Source organism: Acanthochromis polyacanthus, chromosome 13 (genome assembly GCF_021347895.1).
Source record: "Acanthochromis polyacanthus isolate Apoly-LR-REF ecotype Palm Island chromosome 13, KAUST_Apoly_ChrSc, whole genome shotgun sequence".
Classification (NCBI taxonomy): Eukaryota; Metazoa; Chordata; class Actinopteri; family Pomacentridae; genus Acanthochromis; species Acanthochromis polyacanthus.
The window spans coordinates 17945340-17967296 of record NC_067125.1 but is presented as its reverse complement, the minus strand read 5'-3'; the positions used below and the strand labels follow the sequence as shown (position 1 = coordinate 17967296).

General features: G+C 41.5%; 1 protein-coding gene across 3 annotated transcripts; it reads left to right on the top strand.

Annotated features, from left to right (window-relative positions):
- Positions 1-133: 133 nt before the first annotated feature.
- On the top strand, positions 134-18891 carry baz1b (bromodomain adjacent to zinc finger domain, 1B). Of its 3 annotated transcripts, none has more exons than XM_022207659.2 (21): positions 134-935; positions 2264-2380; positions 3279-3423; positions 3973-4165; positions 4373-4494; positions 4753-4950; positions 5034-5222; positions 5361-6651; positions 6922-7089; positions 8000-8138; positions 8613-8788; positions 8900-9014; positions 9121-9219; positions 9778-9955; positions 10657-10842; positions 11444-11591; positions 12258-12405; positions 13360-13475; positions 14189-14328; positions 14487-14593; positions 15913-18891. In XM_022207659.2, the coding sequence occupies exons 1-21, from the start codon at positions 817-819 to the stop codon at positions 16547-16549; spliced, it is 4731 nt and encodes a 1576-aa protein (XP_022063351.2). In that variant the 5' UTR covers positions 134-816; the 3' UTR covers positions 16550-18891. The 3 variants fall into 3 exon arrangements, with proteins under 3 accessions (XP_022063351.2, XP_022063350.2, XP_022063349.2); XM_022207658.2 differs by having other exon boundaries at positions 5331-6651; positions 8903-9014; XM_022207657.2 differs by having other exon boundaries at positions 135-935; positions 5331-6651.
- The last annotated feature ends 3066 nt before the right edge of the window (positions 18892-21957 follow it).

The window sequence follows — 21957 nt, the reverse complement described above, 5'->3', positions numbered from 1 at the left end:
ATTTGAAGTGGGTGTTCCCATGCTGACAATAGACAGGCCGCATCAGCCAATCAGAGACGAGTCGACCGATTCGACGAAGGCGCTTCACCGAGGCAGCCAATAAGCGTGGTGAGGGGGCGGGACTTGCTTGCGACGCCGCTTGCTGCCGGGGAAACGGAGTTCTGAGGGTGTACGGGATTGTGCCGGTGGACTAGAAACTCCCGCCATTTCGACAAGGAATTAACCTCTTGATTGATTCAGGTTATTCTCTCGTAACTTGCTAGCGCTGTTGTCGATAACAAGAGGCTCCGACACTACGACCATGCCACAGATACAGTTTAAACGAGAGCAGGCCTAATTTGCACAGACTTTCATTGGGACTGTACAGCGCGCCAGACCTCCCGCTGAACCGAGCTTTGGCTGTTGCCGCGAGTTTGTGTAGGTGTGGGTTGCATCCTTTCATGTGAAGGAGCTGAAAGTTTAACAACTATCCTGGGAAGCAAGTGCGGCAACGTGTTTTACATTTAAAGACAGTGAGAAAACCCAACATGGCACCGCTGCTGGAGGAGCGGCGAATGTTGCGATGAGGCCGGTGGCAAGAAGCGCACTGTTATTGTTTTGCAACGAGATAGCAATCCAAGCTGCTAGCTAGTCAGCTAGCTGCTACACGTTGAGTGCCGGGCCTGCCGGCGGTAACGTGAGACGTGCTACCGTTCGGTTTTGATATTTCGGGCACTTGGATACATGCTACGGATATATCATCGTGTATTGTTGTACTAGTTTGTCACTAGAAGATCTATTTTTACATTCGGCACTCGTGCCACCTTTGAAATTGAAATGGCACCGCTGTTGGGCCGGAAACCGTACCCACTGGCTAAGCCGCTAGCCGAGCCACCAGGCCCGGGAGAGGAGGTCTACATCATCGAGCACACCAAGGAGGCCTTCAGGAACAAAGAGTATCCTTTAACATGATGCTGATGCTCAGTCTCGACTTATCGAGCCACCCGGTACGCTAGATAGCTGAATGTGTCTACTTGGTTAGCAACATAGATGTTCCCGTGGTCACATGCACTAGGCTATAGAACTAGCTAAAGTGCCAAATTTGACGTTACATGAAATTTGTTCAGCCGTTAAATGTTTCCCCGCATGTACAGTTTACACTGGATGGCAACCCTGCTAGCTAACATTCACACAGCTCTGATAATCAGCTCATTGCAGCTATTAGTTGCCTGTTTAACTAAGCTAGCAAATAGATAAGAATTTAAACAGCACATAGGATCGTTGTCGTGCTCTGTTTAATGTCAAAAGGTGCTAAAAGACGTCTTTCACTTTCATCATACACGGCCTCCCTGTCAGCTACTAATGCTAATAGGGTTAGCTAGCATGCTGCTAAGGTTAGGTATCCCATTATGTCACAATAGCCCGTCGTCTGCTTCCACAGACTGAAGCCGCTGCTCGGTTGCCTTCATTTAGCTGCTAACATTAGCCTTTTTACAGCTAACTTGCCTTCGTTGCCGGTACATTTTGTATCTTGGAGTTTGCCAAGCTATGACAACAGCTGACTGACAACTACAGACTGATTTAATTCGGCATTTTTTGGCAGTTGGGTTTCTTCGGGTGTAGTAGTTGGATAACTTCACGTACTTGTTTACAGATTGTTTATATGAGCGCTTCACACGCCAAAGGTCCGTAACTGTCAGCAAGGTTATAAAGCCGGTTATGTCCGCCCAATGTTAAAAACTCAGCTAGAGCTAAGGGTGGTACGGCTTCCTACGTATTTTAAAAAAAGTTATTTTACAGTTAGATTCCTGTAGTGATATCCATCTAGTTGTTTGTGTGTGTTTCAACTGAAGTCTTTCTGCACTGTTAGTAGAAAGCTGTGTACAGCACAGGCCTCCCATCTACTTTTTGATAATGTTCCGTCTGTGGTAACACTAAGAACTCCACTTGAGAAAGCAGTTGTCTTTACTATTATGTTTACAATCATTTTGCAATAGGTACTGTTAAACTTTTGAGACTCATCGACTACCTATACAAATGTTAAGTTTTAGGTAGAACATCTTTTCATTTAAGGTGGTGAGTGCTATTTCTGACTTCTTTTTTCTCTGTGTAGCCATGTAGTTTGCTTTTGTTCTGAATTGTCTGTATCCTGTATGTCCCTTCTTTTGACTATCATCACTGACATCAATGGGTGACACGTCTTGCTTGCTGTTAATAAGCAAAACGTTTTTAACAAGTCTGTTTACATGTGAATATTGCAATTTCCTTGACAAAATGTTTTCAGAGAATATGAGGCACGCTTGCAGAGGTACAGTGAACGCATCTGGACCTGCAAGAGCACAGGAAGTCTCCAGCTCACACACAAGGAAGCATGGGAAGAGGAACAAGAAGTCACAGAACTGTTAGTATTATCCAGAGTTTTGTATGTCCCCATTCATTATGTCATCCAACTAGTGATATATCAACCATTAGTCTATTCCCTGTCGATTAGTTTGTAGCCTATAAAGGCTGTTGTATGACTCAGCTCGATAGGTGGAGATGCTTTGTATCCAGATGTCCAGTAGAACTCTGATCCCCTATAAATCTGTGCTTATATAAACCACTGCTAATTGTTAAGATACAGTATGTCAAAATATACTGATTGGCCACTCTAACATAAGTTCAGTACTGCTGACAATAAACCATACTCTCCAAGTGAAGGTCACAAGGCTTACTGCTTTGCTATGATTGGATAAATGTGGTGCTCCTCCTCTCATTCTATTTACAGGGTGTGTGGTTGAGTCATCCTTGTATCAGCAATGTCCTGATGAGAGTTCTCTTAGCCTGATCTGGAAAAGAGAAACAAAACTAGTGAGGAAAAAAAAGATTACAATAGGTCACCTGATCTCTTTCAATCCACTTATATCAAGGCAGGTAAACATAAACTCTGTACATGTGAATCATATTGCATATGTGGTCCAAGGAGATGTCACAGCAAAGATTGTGCAGAACAATGCTCAGCTGCCCAGGGCTCAAGTCACTTAGGATCATGAGCTGTATTTAAGCACTGTCTAATTATATCAGCCAAGAGCTTTTACTCCCCCTACTGGCCACTCACAGCCTTTTGTAGCTTTATTATTTAACACTCCATTCTCTGTGGTAGATGCATCCCAAGGATCCAGACACTGTAAAAGAAACCATGTAATCAGCAGTGTGTCATACCAACCCTGTAGCACAAAATGAAGGGGTTCTACGACAACTTCACTCTTCACATTATTTTCTTTTTTTTGTGCTAACTGTTGATCATGTTTCATGCACAGCCTCCAAGAGGAGTATCCCCAGTGGTTTGAGAAGCCAGTCCTCGAAATGGTCCACCACAACACAGTGTCTTTAGACAAACTAGTGGAAATGGCCTGGATGGAAATCCTCACCAAGTATGCAGTCGGGGAAGAGTGTGACTTCGTGGTCAGTTTGACTTTTTATAGAGTTGCTTGTTATGAAATATGGAAGTTATAATACATCATTTCTTTCACTATTGAGTTAGACCTTTTCTTGTCACCAAAAAGATGTTTTTTGCCTGCCATGAAGCTGAAAAGCAATTAAAAATTTGATTCATACACAAATATTTTATGGGGTGGCATGGCTCAGTGGGTAGAGTGGCCGTCTTGCAACCGGAGGGTTGCCGGTTCAATCCTCGGCCCGTTGTGCTCATGTCGAGGTGTCCCCGAGCAAGACACCTAACCCCTAATTACTCCTGATGGGTCGTGGTTAGCGCCTTGCATGGCAGCTTCTGCCATCAGTGTGTGAATGTGGCATATCTTGTAAAGCGCTTTGGGTACCTTTCAGGTATAGTAAGCGCTATATAAATACAGACCATTTATTTTACGACAGTTAAGTCTGTCTATTATAATGCCACATCGAAATCATAGCCTTCTGTAGTGGTAGTGCAATGGTAAGCAGGTGTTGTAATGGTGTATTTAAACACGCAAGACTCAGAAGACTTTTACATTTCAGGTGGGGAAGGACAAAAGTTTGCGAGTGAAGGTGGTAAAGATCCATCCCCTAGAAAACCCAGAGGGTGAGCCAGGGGAGAAGAAGCTCGAAGGTGCCTGTGACTCTCCATCCAGCGACAAGGAAAACGCAAGCCAGGAAAACCAGAGGAAGGAGCCGCCTCCCAGAGAGGAAGAGAACAGGAGGGAGAGTCTAAGTGAGTTGTAGTCACTTCTGATAGTAGTCTGCAATGGGATAAGACCACAGATGTGTGGGGAATGTTGTTTGATCAAGCAGGCCTAGATCTGTGTTTTCATTTGCCCCTATTCTCCCTATTTCACCAAGTTGCATTTTAGTTTAAAAGTTGTTTTGGTTTTTTTTAGAAAGAGTTGTCTTTTTCAAATATGTTTTACTTTCCTGGCAGGTGACAGAGCACGTCGTTCTCCCAGGAAACCTTCCACAGCCATGAAAGAGGAGCGGAAGAAATGGGCAATGCCTAAATTCCTTCCTCATAAGTACGACGTGAAGCTCATCAATGAGGATAAGGTTTGTTGGTCTTGACATCAGCATTGAACAAATGTAAAGATTTCTTTTTCAGCAAGCGTTTGTCTTTACTTATTTATTTTAGTTTTTTAAATTTTATCATTATTTTGTGCTGTTACTGATGATTTTTGGCATCCTTGTCTAGAACTGATGTCTCCAAATTACATGTGTGATTCTTGTGCTTTTAGTGTATTCACAGACTTTGTTTTTGTTTGTTTTTTTAAGACTGACACAAAATGTTCCCCTTGATTTCTGCCATAGGTGATCAGTGATGTCCCAGCAGACAGTCTTTATAGAACAGAGCGTCCTCCGACCAAGGAGATTGTGCGCTACTTCATCAGGCACTATGCTCTGAGGCTGGGAAAAGGAGAGAGTGCTCCCTGGGTGGTTGAAGATGAATTGGTGAAAAAATTTAACCTACCCAGCAAATTCAGTGACTTTCTTCTTGATCCACATAAGGTAATACACATTATTTGTCACATATCATTTGATTTAGAAATGTTGTGATCCTTGCTCATTTTGTTTTTTTCTTTTGTCCAAAGTTTTTGGCAGAGAATCCCTCCACAAAGCGTAAGAGCTTGACATCTCCAGAGGGTAAACCCAACAAGAGGCCTAAGACCACTGACACTCCAGGAGAAGATTCAGGAAATGAGAAGGGAGAGAAGAAGAAGAAAAAGAAGAAAGATTCCTTAGGCATGCCGCTTAGTCCCACCATCTGGGGCCACATGCAGGTTAGCTGGATTATATACACATTATGAAGTCTCAGTTAAGATATAATATGTGACATATCCGCTAAAAGTCAAAGTTTTACTTAATGGGTTCTTGTGTCTGTATTTCAGAAAATAAAAATGAATGGTTCTCCTCTCAAGGTAAAGAACTCTGGAACTCCTAAGAAAGGAGAAGGCAAAAGCTCAGCTCCCTCCACTCCTAAATCTGGCAAAAAGTCTGGGGACAAGAAGGAGGGAAAGAAAACTGGAAAGAGCGGCGATAAGAAGCTCAATGTTCTCAAAACCTCTAAAAAGGACGGTAAAGCTGGAGCTAAGACACCAAAGATGAAGCAGATGACTCTGTTACATTTGGCTAAGAGCACTCCTGCAGGGAGCCCTAAGAAGAGAGCCCGGAGTACTAGCAAGGGCACGCCTAAACTGGGGAAACCACTGCACCCGATGGCTCTTCACCTCCTCCGTTACTATAAGGAGAACAAGGGTAAAGAGGATAAAAAGAACTTCCTTTCCTCCCTCATCTCCAAAGCTGCCAAGACCTTGTCCTCTGATGACCGTGGCCGTCTGCCAGAGGAGCTCAAGGAACTAGTACAAAAACGCTGGGAGCTTCTGGAACAGAAGAAGCGATGGGCAGCCATGAGCGAAGAGGAAAGGAAGGAGGAGATGAAGAAGAAACGGGAGGAACTCAAAGAGAAACTGAGAGAAAAGGCCAAGGAGAGACGCGAGAAGGAGATGCTGGTTCGACGCGAACAGTCACGTAGATACGAGGACCAAGAGATCGAATGTGGCAAGACCCTGCCAGCATTCAAGCTTGTAGACATGCCTGAGGGGTTGCCCAACACCCTGTTTGGCAATGTGGCCATGGTTGTGGACTTCCTCAGCTGTTATGCAGGGCTGCTGATGCCAGAAGACCAGTATCCCATCACAGCAGTGGCTCTGATGGAAGCACTGGTCGGGGAAGGGTCTGGCTTCCTCTACTTGAACCGTGTGTTGGTGGTGCTGCTCCAGACGCTGCTGCAGGATGAGCTGGCTGAAGGCTACAGTGAACTTGACATGCCCCTATCTGAGATCCCCCTTACCATGCACTCTGCCTCAGAGCTGGCACGGTTGTGCCTGCGACCATGTGACGCTCACGGTGAGGAGAGCGGCCAGGGCTCGGAGGATTCGGGGGCTGTGGGCGGTTTTGATGATGTGGTGACCAGCGAGTTCCTGGACAAGCTTGAGACAATCGAAGTGTTTGAGCTGAGCCCAGAGGAGAAGGTCACCCTGTTGGTGGCACTGTGCCACCGCATCCTCATGACATACTCAGTGGAGGACCATGTTGATGCAATGCAGCAACGGTCTGCTGAGCTGTGGAAGGAGCGTCTGGCAATGCTGAAAGAAGTCAATGACCGCAAAAAGGCTGAGAGGAAGATGCGAAAGGAGATGGAGAGCAAAGGTAGACAGGATCATCAGAGTTTTACCTATAGTTACAACTTAGATATGTATTCAGAGGATGAGATTTAACACCGTAGGTTCTGAAATTTCAGTCTTTCTCTGCTCATTTAATTACACAACAAAACCCCTATAATCTCCACAGGATACTAAACCTGTTACGCATTAACATAGTTATCATAATTAGTCCCTCAAATAATATCTCTAATTTTTAAGTGCAAATACAAGTTGATTGTAGTATATTGATTTTTGCTCTGTTTGTGTGGAATCAAAGGTGAGAAGAAAAAAGAGGGTGGTGCAAAGAAGGAGAAGGAGAAGAAGAAAGAAGTGAAGGTGGAGCCAGAGCCAGAGCCTGACGACATGATCAGCTCAGTGAAGAGTCGGCGGCTGATGGCCATGCAGGCCAAGAAGGAAAAGGAGGAGATGGACAGACAGAACAAAGGTAAACTTGTTGCAGGAACTGAAGTAGGTCATCCATTTGAAAATGTGCTTCTTTGAAAATAATTGTCAGTATACTGTGTGACGTGTAACAGTACAGTATTTGTATGGAAAACTTTCAGTATGGTGTTTCCCTTCCTGCAACTTTAGCAAAGGAACACATGTTAGTTGAGCCCATGTGCACATTAAAGTCAGCTGTTTGGGAATACTACAGTTTCTGAGTGAACTACAGTGATGATGGACAAGAACAGGTGGATCGGATGAAAACTGAATGCCAGCATTGTTCAAGTGTGATCGGATATGTAGCTGGCTATACATCAGACTTGCGGTCTCATTTGAGAAGGCATCAACATCAGTGATACAAGAAAGACAGTGAGTCCAGTGCAAACCCAGCTCCTCATGGCATTTAGGCAGACTTGCCAACAATTCAGACTTTCAAAGGAGCAGTTTATATAATTATTGTACAGTTTAAGTGCAGTTAATTTGCTAAATGCTGCACCTTAATGGGTTATTGTTTAATTTCTATATTTATTTGAAAGAATATTTTGATTTACGCTTGTAAATTTGACTTTTAGTAGTAGGTTGCCAGTTGTAGCAGTATTTACAGACTCAACGACAGTCATAGTTTGTTGAGGAAACTAGTGTTAAATATTTAAAAAATGAACCAATTTAGTGTTTTGCATTTTTTGTTTTTGATGTGCCATTAACTAAATCATAATCTTTAAGCCACGGTACATATCAAATTGTGATTTTTGTGTACCGTTACACCCAAAATGAATCATGATTTTGTTTCCTTAGAATATTGTTGTTCCAACACTAATCTTTTAGTGACATTTGGAGCTAAACTATGAAAGTTAGAATGTTGTTTCAGTGAAATTCATGATTTCTTTATGTTAATGTATTATTGTCTTTAGAGCGCATGGAGAAGGAAGCTGAAGAGGAACGGATGCGCCGACAGAGAGCCTCTGTAGAACGGGCCTTTCAGGATGGAATAACCAAAGCCAGGCTCGTGATGCGCAGAGCCCCACTGGGTACCGACAGAAATCATAACAGGTTGGTTCTGCACCAGATGGCTGAAGATTACACACAGACAAGCCAAAACATAAAAATCACCCAATAATGCTGATTGTTTCGTTACAACAACAGATGTCAAAGTCTGGGATATATTAAATGGTAAATGCTCATATGGTTGTCATTGTTGGTCCAGGAGGTGTAAAGACCCAAGTGACTTTGACAAGAGTCAGATTGTTTTGCCCGTATGACTGGGTCAGAATGACTAAACCTATGGCCTGCTAATGGGCAGCAGCCATGTGTACCTACTGTGCAGTCCTCACATCTTACAGGATATAAAGAATCTTCTAATATCTTGGTGCTACATGTCACAGGGCACCTTCAGATGTCTTGCCTTAGTGGGTCAGAGCTGTTTTTGGCAGAAGTTAAAGAATGAACAGCATATTAATAAAGCACGTACATTTTTTGTATTACTCGGGAATATTCTAACCACAGGTGTGTGATGTTTTTGTTCAGGTACTGGCTTTTCTCTGATGTGGTTCCTGGTCTGTACATTGAGAAAGGCTGGGTGCATGAAAGCATCGACTACAGCTTCACCCCTCCCCCAGAGGAAAAACCAGAGGAAAAACCAGCAGAGCCTGAAGTAGAGGACGAAGAGGACATTGAGGCAGCTGCTGCTCCCGATTCACAAGGTACACCAACTAAAGTTCAGGTTATCCTGACCAAAAAGTATCTTGTTCCTTTTAGTCATAAAATACATATATCTGTAAATATTGGATAATAAATGATTGTTTCTTTTGTAGTAGCTGAAAAGGATGATGGAAGTATAGATGGTGCTGTCAGTGAAGGAGCCCAGCCAGGAGCAGCAGCAGAGGTCTGCATAGAAACTACTGTTCCTAAACAGGGACAGAACCTTTGGTAAGAGCCTGTCTCTCTGTTTTTGTCCTGTTTTCACTTTGATTCATTCCATCCTGTTCTGTTCTTGATCTTCGCTGCATTCTAACTTTCCTGCCTCTGAATCCAGGTTCATATGTGACAACATACCCGAGCTGGAAGAACTGGTGGAAGGTCTTCATCCTCAGGGTGTCAGAGAGAGTGAACTGAAGGCAAAAATCCAAAGCAGGTGATTAAACTCTTATATGGAAAAATGATCTTAACATGCACTAACAGTCAGAAGTTTGGACACACCTTCTCATTCAATGCTTTTTGTTTATTTGTGTTATTTTCTACAATATAGATTAAAATTGAAGATAAACACTTTTTTGTTTGCAACATAATTCCATATGTATTCTTTCATAGCTTTTATGTCTTCAGTATTATTCTACAATGTATAAAATAATGAAATAAAAAGCATTGAATGAGAAGGTGTCTCCAAACTGCATGACTGTTGGTGTATAAAACTATCCAGTCCTGTAGTTAGACCAACTGTCAGCGATCTGATGGAGAAAATGTCCCAAATGCTGTTGAGTTTTGCTTAGTGTCCATTCTAAAGAAAAAAAAAAACTTGTTTTGAAATTCAACTTTGGTTGTGTTAGAAGTAAAACCAGCAGCAGCAGTAGATTGTGGAGAAAACTTTAGAATAAAACTGTGTTACTGTGCTTTTGAAACCAACCTGTTAAAGCAGCAATGGTGATGAAGAGATTGTGAAACTGAATACAAAGCTGTCCCCTCCCTGTTTCAGGTACCAGGACATCATTCACTCCATCCATTTGACCCGTAAGGGCAAAGTGGGCCTCAGGACGTGTGATGGCCCCTCGGAGCTGCTCAAATATCTGCGCGGTGACATCCAGGAGGTCGCCTCACGACTCCAGAAGGGCGGTCTGGGATACCTGGATGACAACACAGACATCGAAGATCAAGTGAGTTTGTGTAGCTGCGTGAAAACGTATTGTGGAGCTACAATGTTTAATGCCAAGTGTGGTACATTTTTAAGGGCAGCTTTGTTTTAACCATTACAGGTTTATTTGCATGTATAATTCTGTTACACTTAATCATATAAAGTTTCTATTTTTGGTATTGCAATATTTTAATAAAACCAAAGTTGACCAAAGTGTACGTGACGTAAAGTAGACTAAAGCTGAAACATTTGCAGACAAAATAGAAAACGGGATCAAGCTGGTAAAAGACGTCTAAAATACTAAGGAAAAAAGACAAAACAGAATAACATGTAAGATCAACTGCTAAAGTAAAATAAATATAAAATACTAAAATATTTAGACCTCGAGGGCCACTAAAAGCCATTGAAAGCACGTATGTCTTAAGCTTTTCCTTAAATGTCAGAGGAGAAAGAACATTTGATTGAAAGAGGATGGTGCAAAAGCAAACCCATGCATGACTTTATAAATCTTCTGTCTATGCAAGCACTAATAATGTACACAAGCATTTAAAACTGCCAACACTTGAACGGTGGTTTGATTATACTGTCTTTGTTGTGAAGTACCTAATGTTTTATTATAAGTGCCACTCATTTTACAGCTCATCTTGTACGTCTGCATTTTGCACAAAGCTTTGTAATTGACTTGTAATTCAAAACTCTTTGTCTACTTCATTCTCTTAACAGTTGAAAGGCATGGAGAGCTTGAAAGACTTCGGCGAGTGTATCATCACTATTCAGGCCTGTGTAATCAAAAAGTTCCTGCAGGGCTTCATGGCTCCTAAGCAGAAAAAGAAGAGAAAGCACGGAGGGGAAGAAAGCAGCAAGACTGAAGAGGTGGACGAGGAGAAGAGGCTGGCAGAAGAGGCCAGGGTAAGAGTTATTGTTCGGTTTTCAGTCAGTGAATACAGTTAAAGTCTGTTAGTGCCGTCTGTTCACCCTCCTGCTGTCTTCATCAAAAAATATTGTTTTCCTTTTCTGAAATTTTTTTTTAAAAATCAGCAAAAAAATTCCCCAAATTTCTGAAAACTTGCAAAACATTTAGGAAGAAAATTCCAGTAATTCCTTAAAGGTTTCCCTGAAAAGGTTTATTTAAAAAAAATCCCCCAAATTTGGCAAGAAAATTCTTGTATTTTATAAAAAAATGAGTAAAAATCTCCAAAAAAAATCCTAAAAATATCTAAAGTGATTACATGTCAGTAAAACGTCTAACAATTTTTTAAGAACATTCATAAAAAACAATTTTTGTAGATTTTTTTTTTTTGTGAATGTTCTTAAGAAACATTTTTAACATTTCTTTTTCTCCACTAAAAAGTGTTCAAAAATTTCCCAAAAATGTTGAAAGTGTGGACATCAGAAGTTTCACTGTGAAAATACATTTTTTCTCACATTTTCAAACTTTAAAACGGGTCAGTCTGACCCGCAGGACAACACGAGGGTTAAATGCAGTGCAATGTTGAACTTTACCTTTTAGGTAGCCACAGCAGTAGAGAAGTGGAGGACGGCCATCCGAGAGGCCCAGACCTTCTCCCGGATGCATGTGCTGCTGGGAATGCTGGACGCCTGCATAAAATGGGACATGTCTGCTGAGAACGCTCGCTGCAAAGTCTGCCGCAGGAAAGGTTAGCAGTGTTTTCCACTTCTGTCTCACTCTTTTGGTCACAAAGTCAGTAAGTAATTAAGTGTGCATACAGGGTATTATGATTATATTGATTTAGGAAGGATTTTTGTTGTCACTGAGCTTTTGGTGTTTTGACTGTAATTACATGCAGTTCAAAAACAAACTGTGTGAGAGAGAACGAAATGTCCTACAGAAATATAGCTTGTCCTTTTTCCTCTCATGCTTTTACAATACAACTACTGTGCTGTTGCATGTGTATAAACTTGGAAAATCATTGATGGTCGGTCCTGTTTGAGTAAAGCAGTGCTGCACTACCCAAATGGTTTTCTGCTTCCTGTCTAGTGCTCAGGCAGAACTCATCTGTGCTGACACTGATGGAGTCTAGGCCCAGATCCAGACAGGGCAGCAGCTGCAGGCTCAGAGCAAAGCAGACTAGTAGTGTCAGGCAGGTCTACATACAGAGCCGACAGCTCCGCAGGCCCACAGGTGAACCAGTCGTGATAAGAGGACAGTGACAACTTGATCACAGACACACAAGGACAGTATACCAGAGATTTGTTAGTCTTTCTAGGGAGTGTAGAACAGGAACAAGATGACAGTGAAAATACGAAATACAGTCCAACTGAAGCATTAACTCAGTCTTATGGCTCACTTCATCTCTTTCCAGGTGATGATGAGAAACTTATCCTCTGTGATGAGTGCAACAAGGCTTTCCACTTGTTCTGCCTGCGACCGGCTTTGTACCGCATCCCTGCTGGAGAGTGGCTGTGTCCGGCCTGCCAGCCCACCGTAGCCAGACGTGGCTCCCGCTCAAGGTAACTGCCCACTTTGTGCTGCCTGTTCTCCATATAGATCCACAGCTCAGATTTGATAAAGATGTGAAGAAAATCGCCAAATCAGTAAAAAGTAATCTGAACTGTTTTAAATTAATAAGGCAGTACATACCAATTCAGGCAGCTCAGATATTTATGCACTCTATGATCTTTTCTCATTTCTCATACTGTATGACAGTTTGGACCCAGGGTTCACCTTCAACAATCAAGTCTGTCATCCTTGTATAATAAAGCCCTTAAAGTAACGGACAAAAAACCCATCCATTGGCACCATTCCCACATTTTGAAAAAATAAAATCTATTGAGCTTTGAAAGTTTCATGCAGTTTTCATTCCTTAAATTACTTTTCAAATGTATTAATAATCTTGCCCCCGAACCCTTATCCAAATTTATTCAAAGACAGAACAGCAGCAGAGTAACAAGAAGCAAGGTGAATGGAAACTGTAGCATACAAAAATGTAAGTCAGCATTTGGACAGTCAGCTTTCTCTTTTAGAGGCTCTAAACTCTGGAATTCATTACCAACCGATATCAAATTAATCACAGATTTAAAACCTTTCTCTACGAAGGTCAAGTGCTGGCTAAAAGCAAATCAGAGCTGTAATCATTCTTAGTTTGCCATGTGTTTTTTTTATTAACTTATTTTGAACTGGTTTGTTCTGCTCCACACACAGGCACACATCAGAACAGTTGCTCCACCACTATCAGCTACCACTAAAACCAATACGTTTGATTACTTTTATCTGTCCTTTTCTTCATCAGTTGTGTTAACACTTCTTTAAACCCACTTTTATAGACATGCCTTCCATTAAGCTTCTCTTTTATTTCGCTTTTATCACCATGTTCTACCTGTCAAAGCACCTTGTGAACGTTCTTCTGAAAGGTGCTATACAAATAAAGTTATTATTATTAACATTTTTTAACTTTTCTATTGCAGAAACTATAACCAAGACACAGATGAAGAGGAGAGTGAGGAGGAGTCTGAGGAGGAGGAATCTGAGGAAGATGAAGAGGATGAGGAAGACAATGACTACAAAGCCATGGGACACAGCTGTGAGTGTTTGAGAGAAAATGAAATCTGAGTTCCTTGACTCATGTCACAAATCGGTGAACAAATGGTAGTGAAAAGGGTCCAATGTAACATCAGTCCAGGTTATCAGCGGCATTTTAGTTTACAACTTGAGGCACGTAACAAAAGTAGAATATAATAAGTGGGGTGATTTAAAAAAAAAAAAAAAAAAAAATGACCTCAGTCGGTTTTGGAAAAGTGCGTCCTTGGTGCTAATTGTTGGGAACGAGAGGAATGCTGACGGGGAATTTTTAGCCCTTGTCCTCTTTCTGTCTCTATTGTCTGTGTGTTGTCATGTAGCACGGCTCAGGTCTGGACCTTGCTTTGAAGCTTTGAATGTCTCACTCTGGCTTCACTCAGAGTATGTGGCAGGATGATCCCCTCTGTCAGTTCAGGTCTGCATGTCAAGGATAACCATTAAGAAGTTTAGTGCATCGATGCCGAACAGATCAAGAGAGGATGTTAGCACACCTAAGAGCTTATTATTTTTCTCAGTTCTAGCGTGAGGCTCTCACCGTCTAGTATTCAGTCCATGATGGCCTGGGATCAGTTTGATCAACCTCAAACGGTTAACAACGTAGCATTTAAGCATTAATTATACCAGTATTAATTTTCATGAGTAGAAGTGGACTGTGCACATCTGACTGTCCACTTTTTGTCTTTTAAGCTGTTCTCATCTCTTTGTTTTGCTCTACAGTGAGACCAAGGAAAAAGAATAAACAGTCCTCGTCTCGGCAAAAGAGCTCCAAAAGTAAATCTAAGAAGCCATCCTCCTCTAGTAATCAGAGCAGCAAGCAGAGGACAGGCCCCAACAGCCCTGCAGACATTGACGAACTGGTAAGGAATCACAGGAGCACTTGCTTCAACAACTAAAGAAAACGTCTTTTCAGAAACCTACCGAAATTTGTGATCAAAAATTGTCATTGAGAGCATACAACAATACAATAAACCTGTTACGTTTTGTTTCCTTCTAATTGTGTTTGTTTTTTCTGCAGGTGCGACTTAGTTCCCAGACAGGAGTGCGTAGGCAGGTGCTGGAGTTGGAGAGGTGTGAGGAAATCCTCAAGAAACTGATGAAATTCCGCTACAGCTGGCCATTCAGGTGAGCACAGAACATGACCTTTGTGTTTTAAAACTCAGTCTCATAGTGAGTCCATATCAAGCCAGACTCCCTTTGATTGCTTAGCAACAATGAATATCAACAGTAGTGTACATCAGCTGAAAGCCAACTGTAATAACAACCGATTCATTATTTGTACTTAATGGTACGCCTGCACCGCTGGGGAAAGCATTTGTCTGTGGAAACCAGTCCTGCATTAAAATACCTGACTGAAATTTCTGTCCTATTGTATCCAAGTGTTCTGTTGAAACAATTGGAGTTACGATTCACTTCTTCGGCTCTTCAGAAGTATTTGACTGTGACCTCTGTTGCTGAAAGCTGATCTAACTCTGAGTCACCTTCAGTTTTCACCTGTTTCTGCCACACCCGGAGTTTCTTTTCGGGCAGTGATCATAATGGCTACTAATGATTAATTCCTTTGCTATACACAGCTAAGGTGTGGGTTGTGTTTGTCATGGATGGGGTTTTGAAGCGCTAATCCCATTATAGGAGAGATCTGTGTCCAAAAAAAGGCCATTCTGAGAATGAAGAAGGCTTAGAATTTGTTTACATAAGTTTTATTCAATTTGTTGGAATCCCCAAATTATCCTTATTAGGATAATGAAGTTTTCAAGCTTGTGCTTTCATCCTAGCAACATATTATTAGACACAGAAAGAATCAGTGAACGTTTAACCGTCTAAACTCCAATATAGCCAATATAAATTGCTGCACCGCCACAGAAACAGCACAGTTATGGCTAGAAGCAGACAGAGCTCTTGTCTTTAATGCAGTGGGACTCAGGTGTAGTGCCATAAATCATAAAAAAACAAAAATTGAAATTCTTTAAATTAATATCTTACAAAAACTAAAAAAAAAAAACCTGAAATCAACATGCACAACATTTTCCAAGGTACAGCAGGTGATACCAACAATAGAACAAAAGGTGGCTATACATAGAAATATTTTACTATTATTTTTTATTTTACATATTTGTCTCCATGTTGTCTCGGGGCAACACAGCCTGCAGTTCAGCTGGGTTTAGCTGAAAAGTGTGAATTTTTGTCACTTAAAGAGTGCAGAACTTTAAGATGTCCTGAATTGCCAAAAATCATATCTGTCTTTAGTTTAAGAATATAATAATTTATATTTTGCAGGTGTTTCTTTCGTTCCTGAGAACTAAACTGTTTTTGTTTTTTTTTGTTTTTTTTGTACATCACTATCCTTTTCCATCTGCCTGAGAGTTTTCAACCATCATGAATTATTATGGTCTATAATCTTCAGTCTAATGTTTGACTCATCACATGCTCTCCCCTCTTTTCAGGGAGCCTGTTTCCCCAGAGGAGGCGGAGGACTACCTGGATATCATCTCCCAGCCCATGGATTTCCAGACAATGCTGGGAAAGTTCAGCCAAAACTCGTACCGCCACGCCCAGGATTTCCTGGAAGACATGAAACTGGTCTTCTCCAATGCAGAGGAGTACAACCAGCAGGGCAGCACCGTGCTCTCATGCATGGTCAAGACGGAGCAGTCGTTCACCGAGCTGCTCCAGAAGCTGCTGCCCGGCCTCAGCTACCTCCGGCGGCGCTCACGTAAGCGTGTCAGCCTAGCCCCTGCATCATCTGAGGAGGAGGAGGAGGAGGAAGAGGAAGAGGAAGAAGACGAAGAGGCAGATGAGGAGGATGAAGAGCAAGATGACGCCAAGAAGAAGATGCAAAATGGCAAATCAAACAGAAAGAAAACAAGAAGTGGTCGGGGACGCAAGGATGAGGAGAGTGAGAGTGATGAAGAGGAGGAGGAGGAGGAAGAGGAGGAGGAAGACGATGATAACGGCAAGAGGAGAAGTAAGCGGACCTCTGCCACCTCAGGCAGGAAGGATTACAGGGAGCAGGATAGCGATGGCGAGCGGGACACACGGAGAACTCGTCACCGGGGGGCCGGGGCGACGCTGGAGGGGTGAGCAGCGACGAAGACCGGTCCAGCCAGCAGCGACATTCCAAGAGACAGAAACGCTCATGAAATCCAGGGTGCTGTTTAGTCATCTCTATTTGCTTTAAAAAAAAAAAAAAAAAAAAAAAGTCTCACTCCTCCAACAAATGACCACGAGACCTCCATCTCCTCCTCCCACAGCCAGCGGGACTTAATCCTCAGAAGGACATTTTTTTTGTGTTCCTGAATTCATGTTCATATTTTGAAAAAACAACAGAAGAAACTGATTTATATTTGTAAACATGTTTACTATCTTTGATGTTTTTTTCAACCCAGAAAAAATAAGATGCTTGAGATAATGGAGGGGAGGTCTTCATAGCTCTTCAGACTCCTCGATTTAAATTTCACTTCCAAGTTGACAACCTCACACAAGTGTAATTTGATGTTAGTGTTGTCCCGTGAACTGCTTTTTGTTTTGTTTTGTTTTTTGTTTACATTTGCATTTTCCAAACACCAGTGCAGTGTAATCAGCGGTCTGTTGTCACTCTCAGCGCGTTTAGTCAAGCCATCACTTTACTGCAGTGTTTCTGGATAAATAAATCTAGCTGTCACATGTTTGCCCCATCCACATCTCTGTCAATTCATCATGTTTTCACCGACTACAAGAGATGATGTCTGTGTATCTGAAACTCATTTTTGCTTAACAATGCTGATGCCTGTCATCTGTAAGTCGCTCTCATTTCTAAACATCTTGCCACCAAATTTATCTTTGGTTGAATGCAAGTCTATAGATAAACATGATAGGATTTTACTAGTTGTAGTACTTCTTTTTGTTTGTTTGTTTACGCAGCCCATGTTCAAATTTATTGTCAAAAATTGCAGATCACATTTGTAGTCCTATCACTTTAAATATATAAAAAAAGAAAAAAAGTTTCATCTCAGCTCTTGGTGCCAAGATGTTTCAGGGACCTGACTTGGAGTGTCTCTTTTGGCTTGTAGAGCTGAGCAGCCTTTTCCTCCTCTGTAGTGCCCTGCCACTTTAAACGAACCGGTACCTCAAATGATCCGTCAGTTTGCACTCCTGAGTGAAGTGCACCTATTATGCCAGCAGCTGCAGGACCATACTTTAATGAAATTATGTGCATAAACATTTGTAAACGGTGTTTAAAACGGCAAATGTGATGTTTGTTAAGAAAATGGGCATTTTTGAATATTTGATATTTTTTGCACATTTTATTTGGTATTGTAAATGATAACTTGTTAGTGGATCTTAATCACATCCAGCAAAGTTGCGAGGTAGAACCAGGGCTCCCTCAGTCAGCACAGAGAACATGTCGGCGTCGCGTTACTTTTCAATCACACGAGAAATTGTGTCTTGTACATTTTGTAAGAAACACATAATGGCCCTGCTGTTCACTTCGATGGAATAAGTGCGTTCAATGAAATTGAAGGTTTTCCAGCACGTGTCCTGGTTCAGTCACCAGGTGGTGCTCTATTCCTGCACTTTGAGTACTCTTGTCCTAGCATTTTCCAAGGAATTCAGTCAGAGCACTGCTACCTAAACACCTGACTCTCACTGCTTTATGCTCTCACTGGTCATTAAAGGACGGATAGTGCGTCTCAGTGCTGGTATGTTTAAGCTTTTCGAATTACTTCTCGAAACTGAGCAGGGAATCTGCTACAGAAAAGTCAATTTCACTTTTGAAACAACACCCACTACACCACAAAAAAGAGAATCTGACTGTAGTGTTTGGTGAGGTTGCCAGCAATGTGTATATCTACATATATATGTGTACTGATAAGGCAGTGGTTGGTTTGCCCTCATCTGTCTGTTCTGTGCCGTTTGCCTGTGTTTTACTAGGTGCCGTCATCATCCAGACTTTCCTGATTTCATTCAGCCACTGATTGTTTTTACCCTTCTCTATTCTTGCTGTTTAAATTTGGCTCTGTCCCTGACACGAATGATTATTGTCAAAAATCATGTTATCGTTTGACATTTCAGCGCTCAAACAAAAGGTGACTGCCCTCAAAATGAGACCCAAATGTAAATGCTTTCTTTGTTCTTGGAGGAACTGCAAAAATTCTTTTACACTTCCTTTTTTATATATATATTTATAGTCTCTAAAGCTGGGTTTGGGCAGGGTCTGAGGATTCACATGTAAAGAATTTCGAATAAAGGCTATGGACGAAGACCGTAGTTCTCCCTGTTTTATTTGTGTTGAGCTGATGACTGTCCCCAGGTCAGACTGACAGACATCACTGCCATCTGTACTACCTTGTGATAAGACTATGGACGGGGAGGAAAACGGGCTGCCTTTGTCAGCCGAGTTATGTCTTCTTTACTTTTGAATAAAATATCAAACAGTTGTCTTACTCTGTGGTGTTGGCTCTTTTCTCAGAACAGCTGACTTTTCTGCATAGAAGCTACTACTTTATCTCCAAAAATGGCCTGTTCTAGCCAAAACTCATATAAAAGAGAATAAATTGTGTCATTATTCACAGGAAGATGATCAACTTGGACTAAAACCTCCACAAACATGCTCTGGAAAAGGTGGTTGAGTTCAGATGTTCAGATCAGACAACCTGCACTGAACTGATCCAACTTTTTATCCACAACTGCAGCTGGTCGCAGACATTTTTACACACAAGACAGTAGCATCATTTTGTTTAGACTGAGAATAACTGCAAGAGAGTTTCCAAAGAATCTCCCATCACAAAAGTATGTCTGCACAGGTAGGAGGCTGAAGCTACGATCCAACAGTTCAACAGTCAAGACGTCATGTCTGTGATGTATGGGGCAGAGGAGATTGCAAGGAGGACAGCAGGACCTTATGAAATATCTAGTAGTGAGGCGGTGACAGTCTGGGAGCCATCTGTAATTTGGCAACAGGTGTAGAGGCTAAGATGGATCAGAGTAAAGGTCATAGAAGTGAAAAGTCAGAGGAAACGTAGCACTTTATTAGTGACAGTTCAGGCATGGCGGCAGCTGCATTCAGCTATAATAAACTCAAAGTGATCTTTCACTTTGGTGCATTTTATTGCCCTATACTACAGTTTAATTATTCTCTGTACAAAAAAGGGAAACAAATGCAAAGAGAAGAATCTCTTTTATCTCTAATGGCAGGATGCTGAGCTATAAAAGAGGCTACAGGCTCACAATCTTCCCCAGTAAGAGAAGACGTTAATGGCAGATTGACGACGTTATGAGTTACAAGCCTCAAGGTGTTGAAAGGAAATCACAGCGTCTGTTTTGTTAATTCTCAACTTAACACTGACTCAATTTCACTGACAGCCCGGCTTAGCAGTTTAGTGAAATATTGCTTTATACCAAAAGGAATTCTGCGTGATTTGAACTTCTAATGAACTCTGGGAAATGAATCACTTTGCTTTCAGGAGTCTTTAAGAATTTGTTGGTAATTGGAATAAAATACGATACATGATGCATTAACTCTAAAGAAGTCGAGTATGTCTGTCAGTTACTTTCCAAACTCATGAAACATGTGAAGTATTTGTCATTCCTCACACAGTTCATCCTACGCAGTGCGTTAATCACCCAACTTTCACTCCCTTCTGAGGTCAAAGCAGTCAGTGTCTGTACAAACTACCACTTTATGTAAAAGCTTTTATAGGTAGCAGGGCAAAAAGTTCCAGAATACGTCTGAACAAAAGCATATAAATGGTTGTGGCCTATTTGCAGCAAACATGTGGTTAATATGCAGCACAGAAATAGTTTTTTTAACAAAATGCTGCCATGTTTGCCCATTTTAGCCACTACTGGCAAACTTGATTCAGCATTCTGCCAATAAGGAGAAGTTACCACAGATACCAAGCATGTTCCCCACAGTTTACCAGACAATAAACTTATCCTACTGGTAATGGTAGATAGCATTTCTGTTGTGGTTGTGTTCGGCAATGTTTCTACAAATTTGCAGCAAGGTCACATGCCAGTTAGATTTGTAGTAAACTTGAGGTGGACTTTTGACTAATGAAACCTTCTGCCAAGTTTGAGGTTTTTTGGGAACCCAAACGGTGGCACAAACAGGTTGTGGGTTGCATGGTAAGTTATATGGTGATTTTCCATGGTGAAAAATAAAGTGGGTTAAGTCAAGAGATGTGACCATTTGCGATACATCTTCCATGAAAATAGCCAGAAGTCCATCGCAGATTTGACACAAACCTATTTTACAATTTAAAATATGGCCTTGCTGCAAATTTACTTTGACATTGCCAAAGGTCAACTACAACCGTTTTTCCTGAAACCTAAAATTTATCCAAGGATAGCTGCTCAGTGAAAAAACTAAGGACTAGGGGGGGTCAGTTTAGCAGCAATCTAACGACTCAGTTTTTTTCTGGTTAGCTGACAGTTCAATGTATTAGTTAAATGGTTTGGTCTAGTTTAGGTAATTCAGTTTCACAGCCAAAACACTTAAAATCAGGTTCATTAATAAATTATTCTAGAAGAACAGAACCTGTCAATGTAGGGGGTAAAAGGTACCAGTAGCTAACCTGAACTAAGTATGATTACTAAAATGATCTGTTAGCTAATCTGAACTTCACCATTTTGGCTGCTAAACGGAGTCATTATTTAAACTACTTGTTAGCTAACCAAAACCCAGTTTATCTACCCACTGAACCATTAGCTAACATGGCCCTAACTGTACTGGCTGCTAAACTGGGCCAACTGTTCCAAACCAGAGCCATAAGGGGGCCATACGCCAACCTAAAACATATTGGTTTTAGCCACTAAACTAACAACCAAACTGTTTAGCTCATCTAACATGAACTGTTATAGCTGCTAAACAAAATCATGTTGGATTATCTATAGATATTTTTATTTCCTCTATGTTTGCCTGAGCATGTTGTCACATTGTTTTATTACTGAATATGTAGTGTAGAGTGCAGGCACACTTAACTGTATTGATGTGGACAGAGCGTAACATTGTATGCACAAATACTGGACTTCACGTTTGAATCTGTAAAAACATAACACTTTAGACTAATCTGTTGGATTAACTTTGGTGAGCACTTGTCAGAGCTTCCGGGTTCACAATAAGTGTCGGGTCACAGTTTGAACCTAAGCTACAGCCAGTGTGTCTGCCTCTGTCAGACAGACAAACGATGATATGCTGTGATCAGTCCTGATGCTGCTATTTCCCTGATCACTGCTGAAACGCACACTAGCCTACTTGAAACTAATTCCTGTTAATCATCATGGCTCAGTGCTTTACGTTGAGATTTTCTCTGTTATGCAACAAACAGAAGAGCACAAGCTTAGTGCATTGATATTTTAAGGAGCTCTTGTCAAATCGGTGTCAGTGCACAGTCCCGTGGATTACACATACTAGTAAATAATTCACTGTGTGTGCGTGTTTCTTCCTTGTAGTAGTAGTAGTTAGGTGTGATTTGACAGATGACTGAGCAACAAGGGGTCAGTTCAGG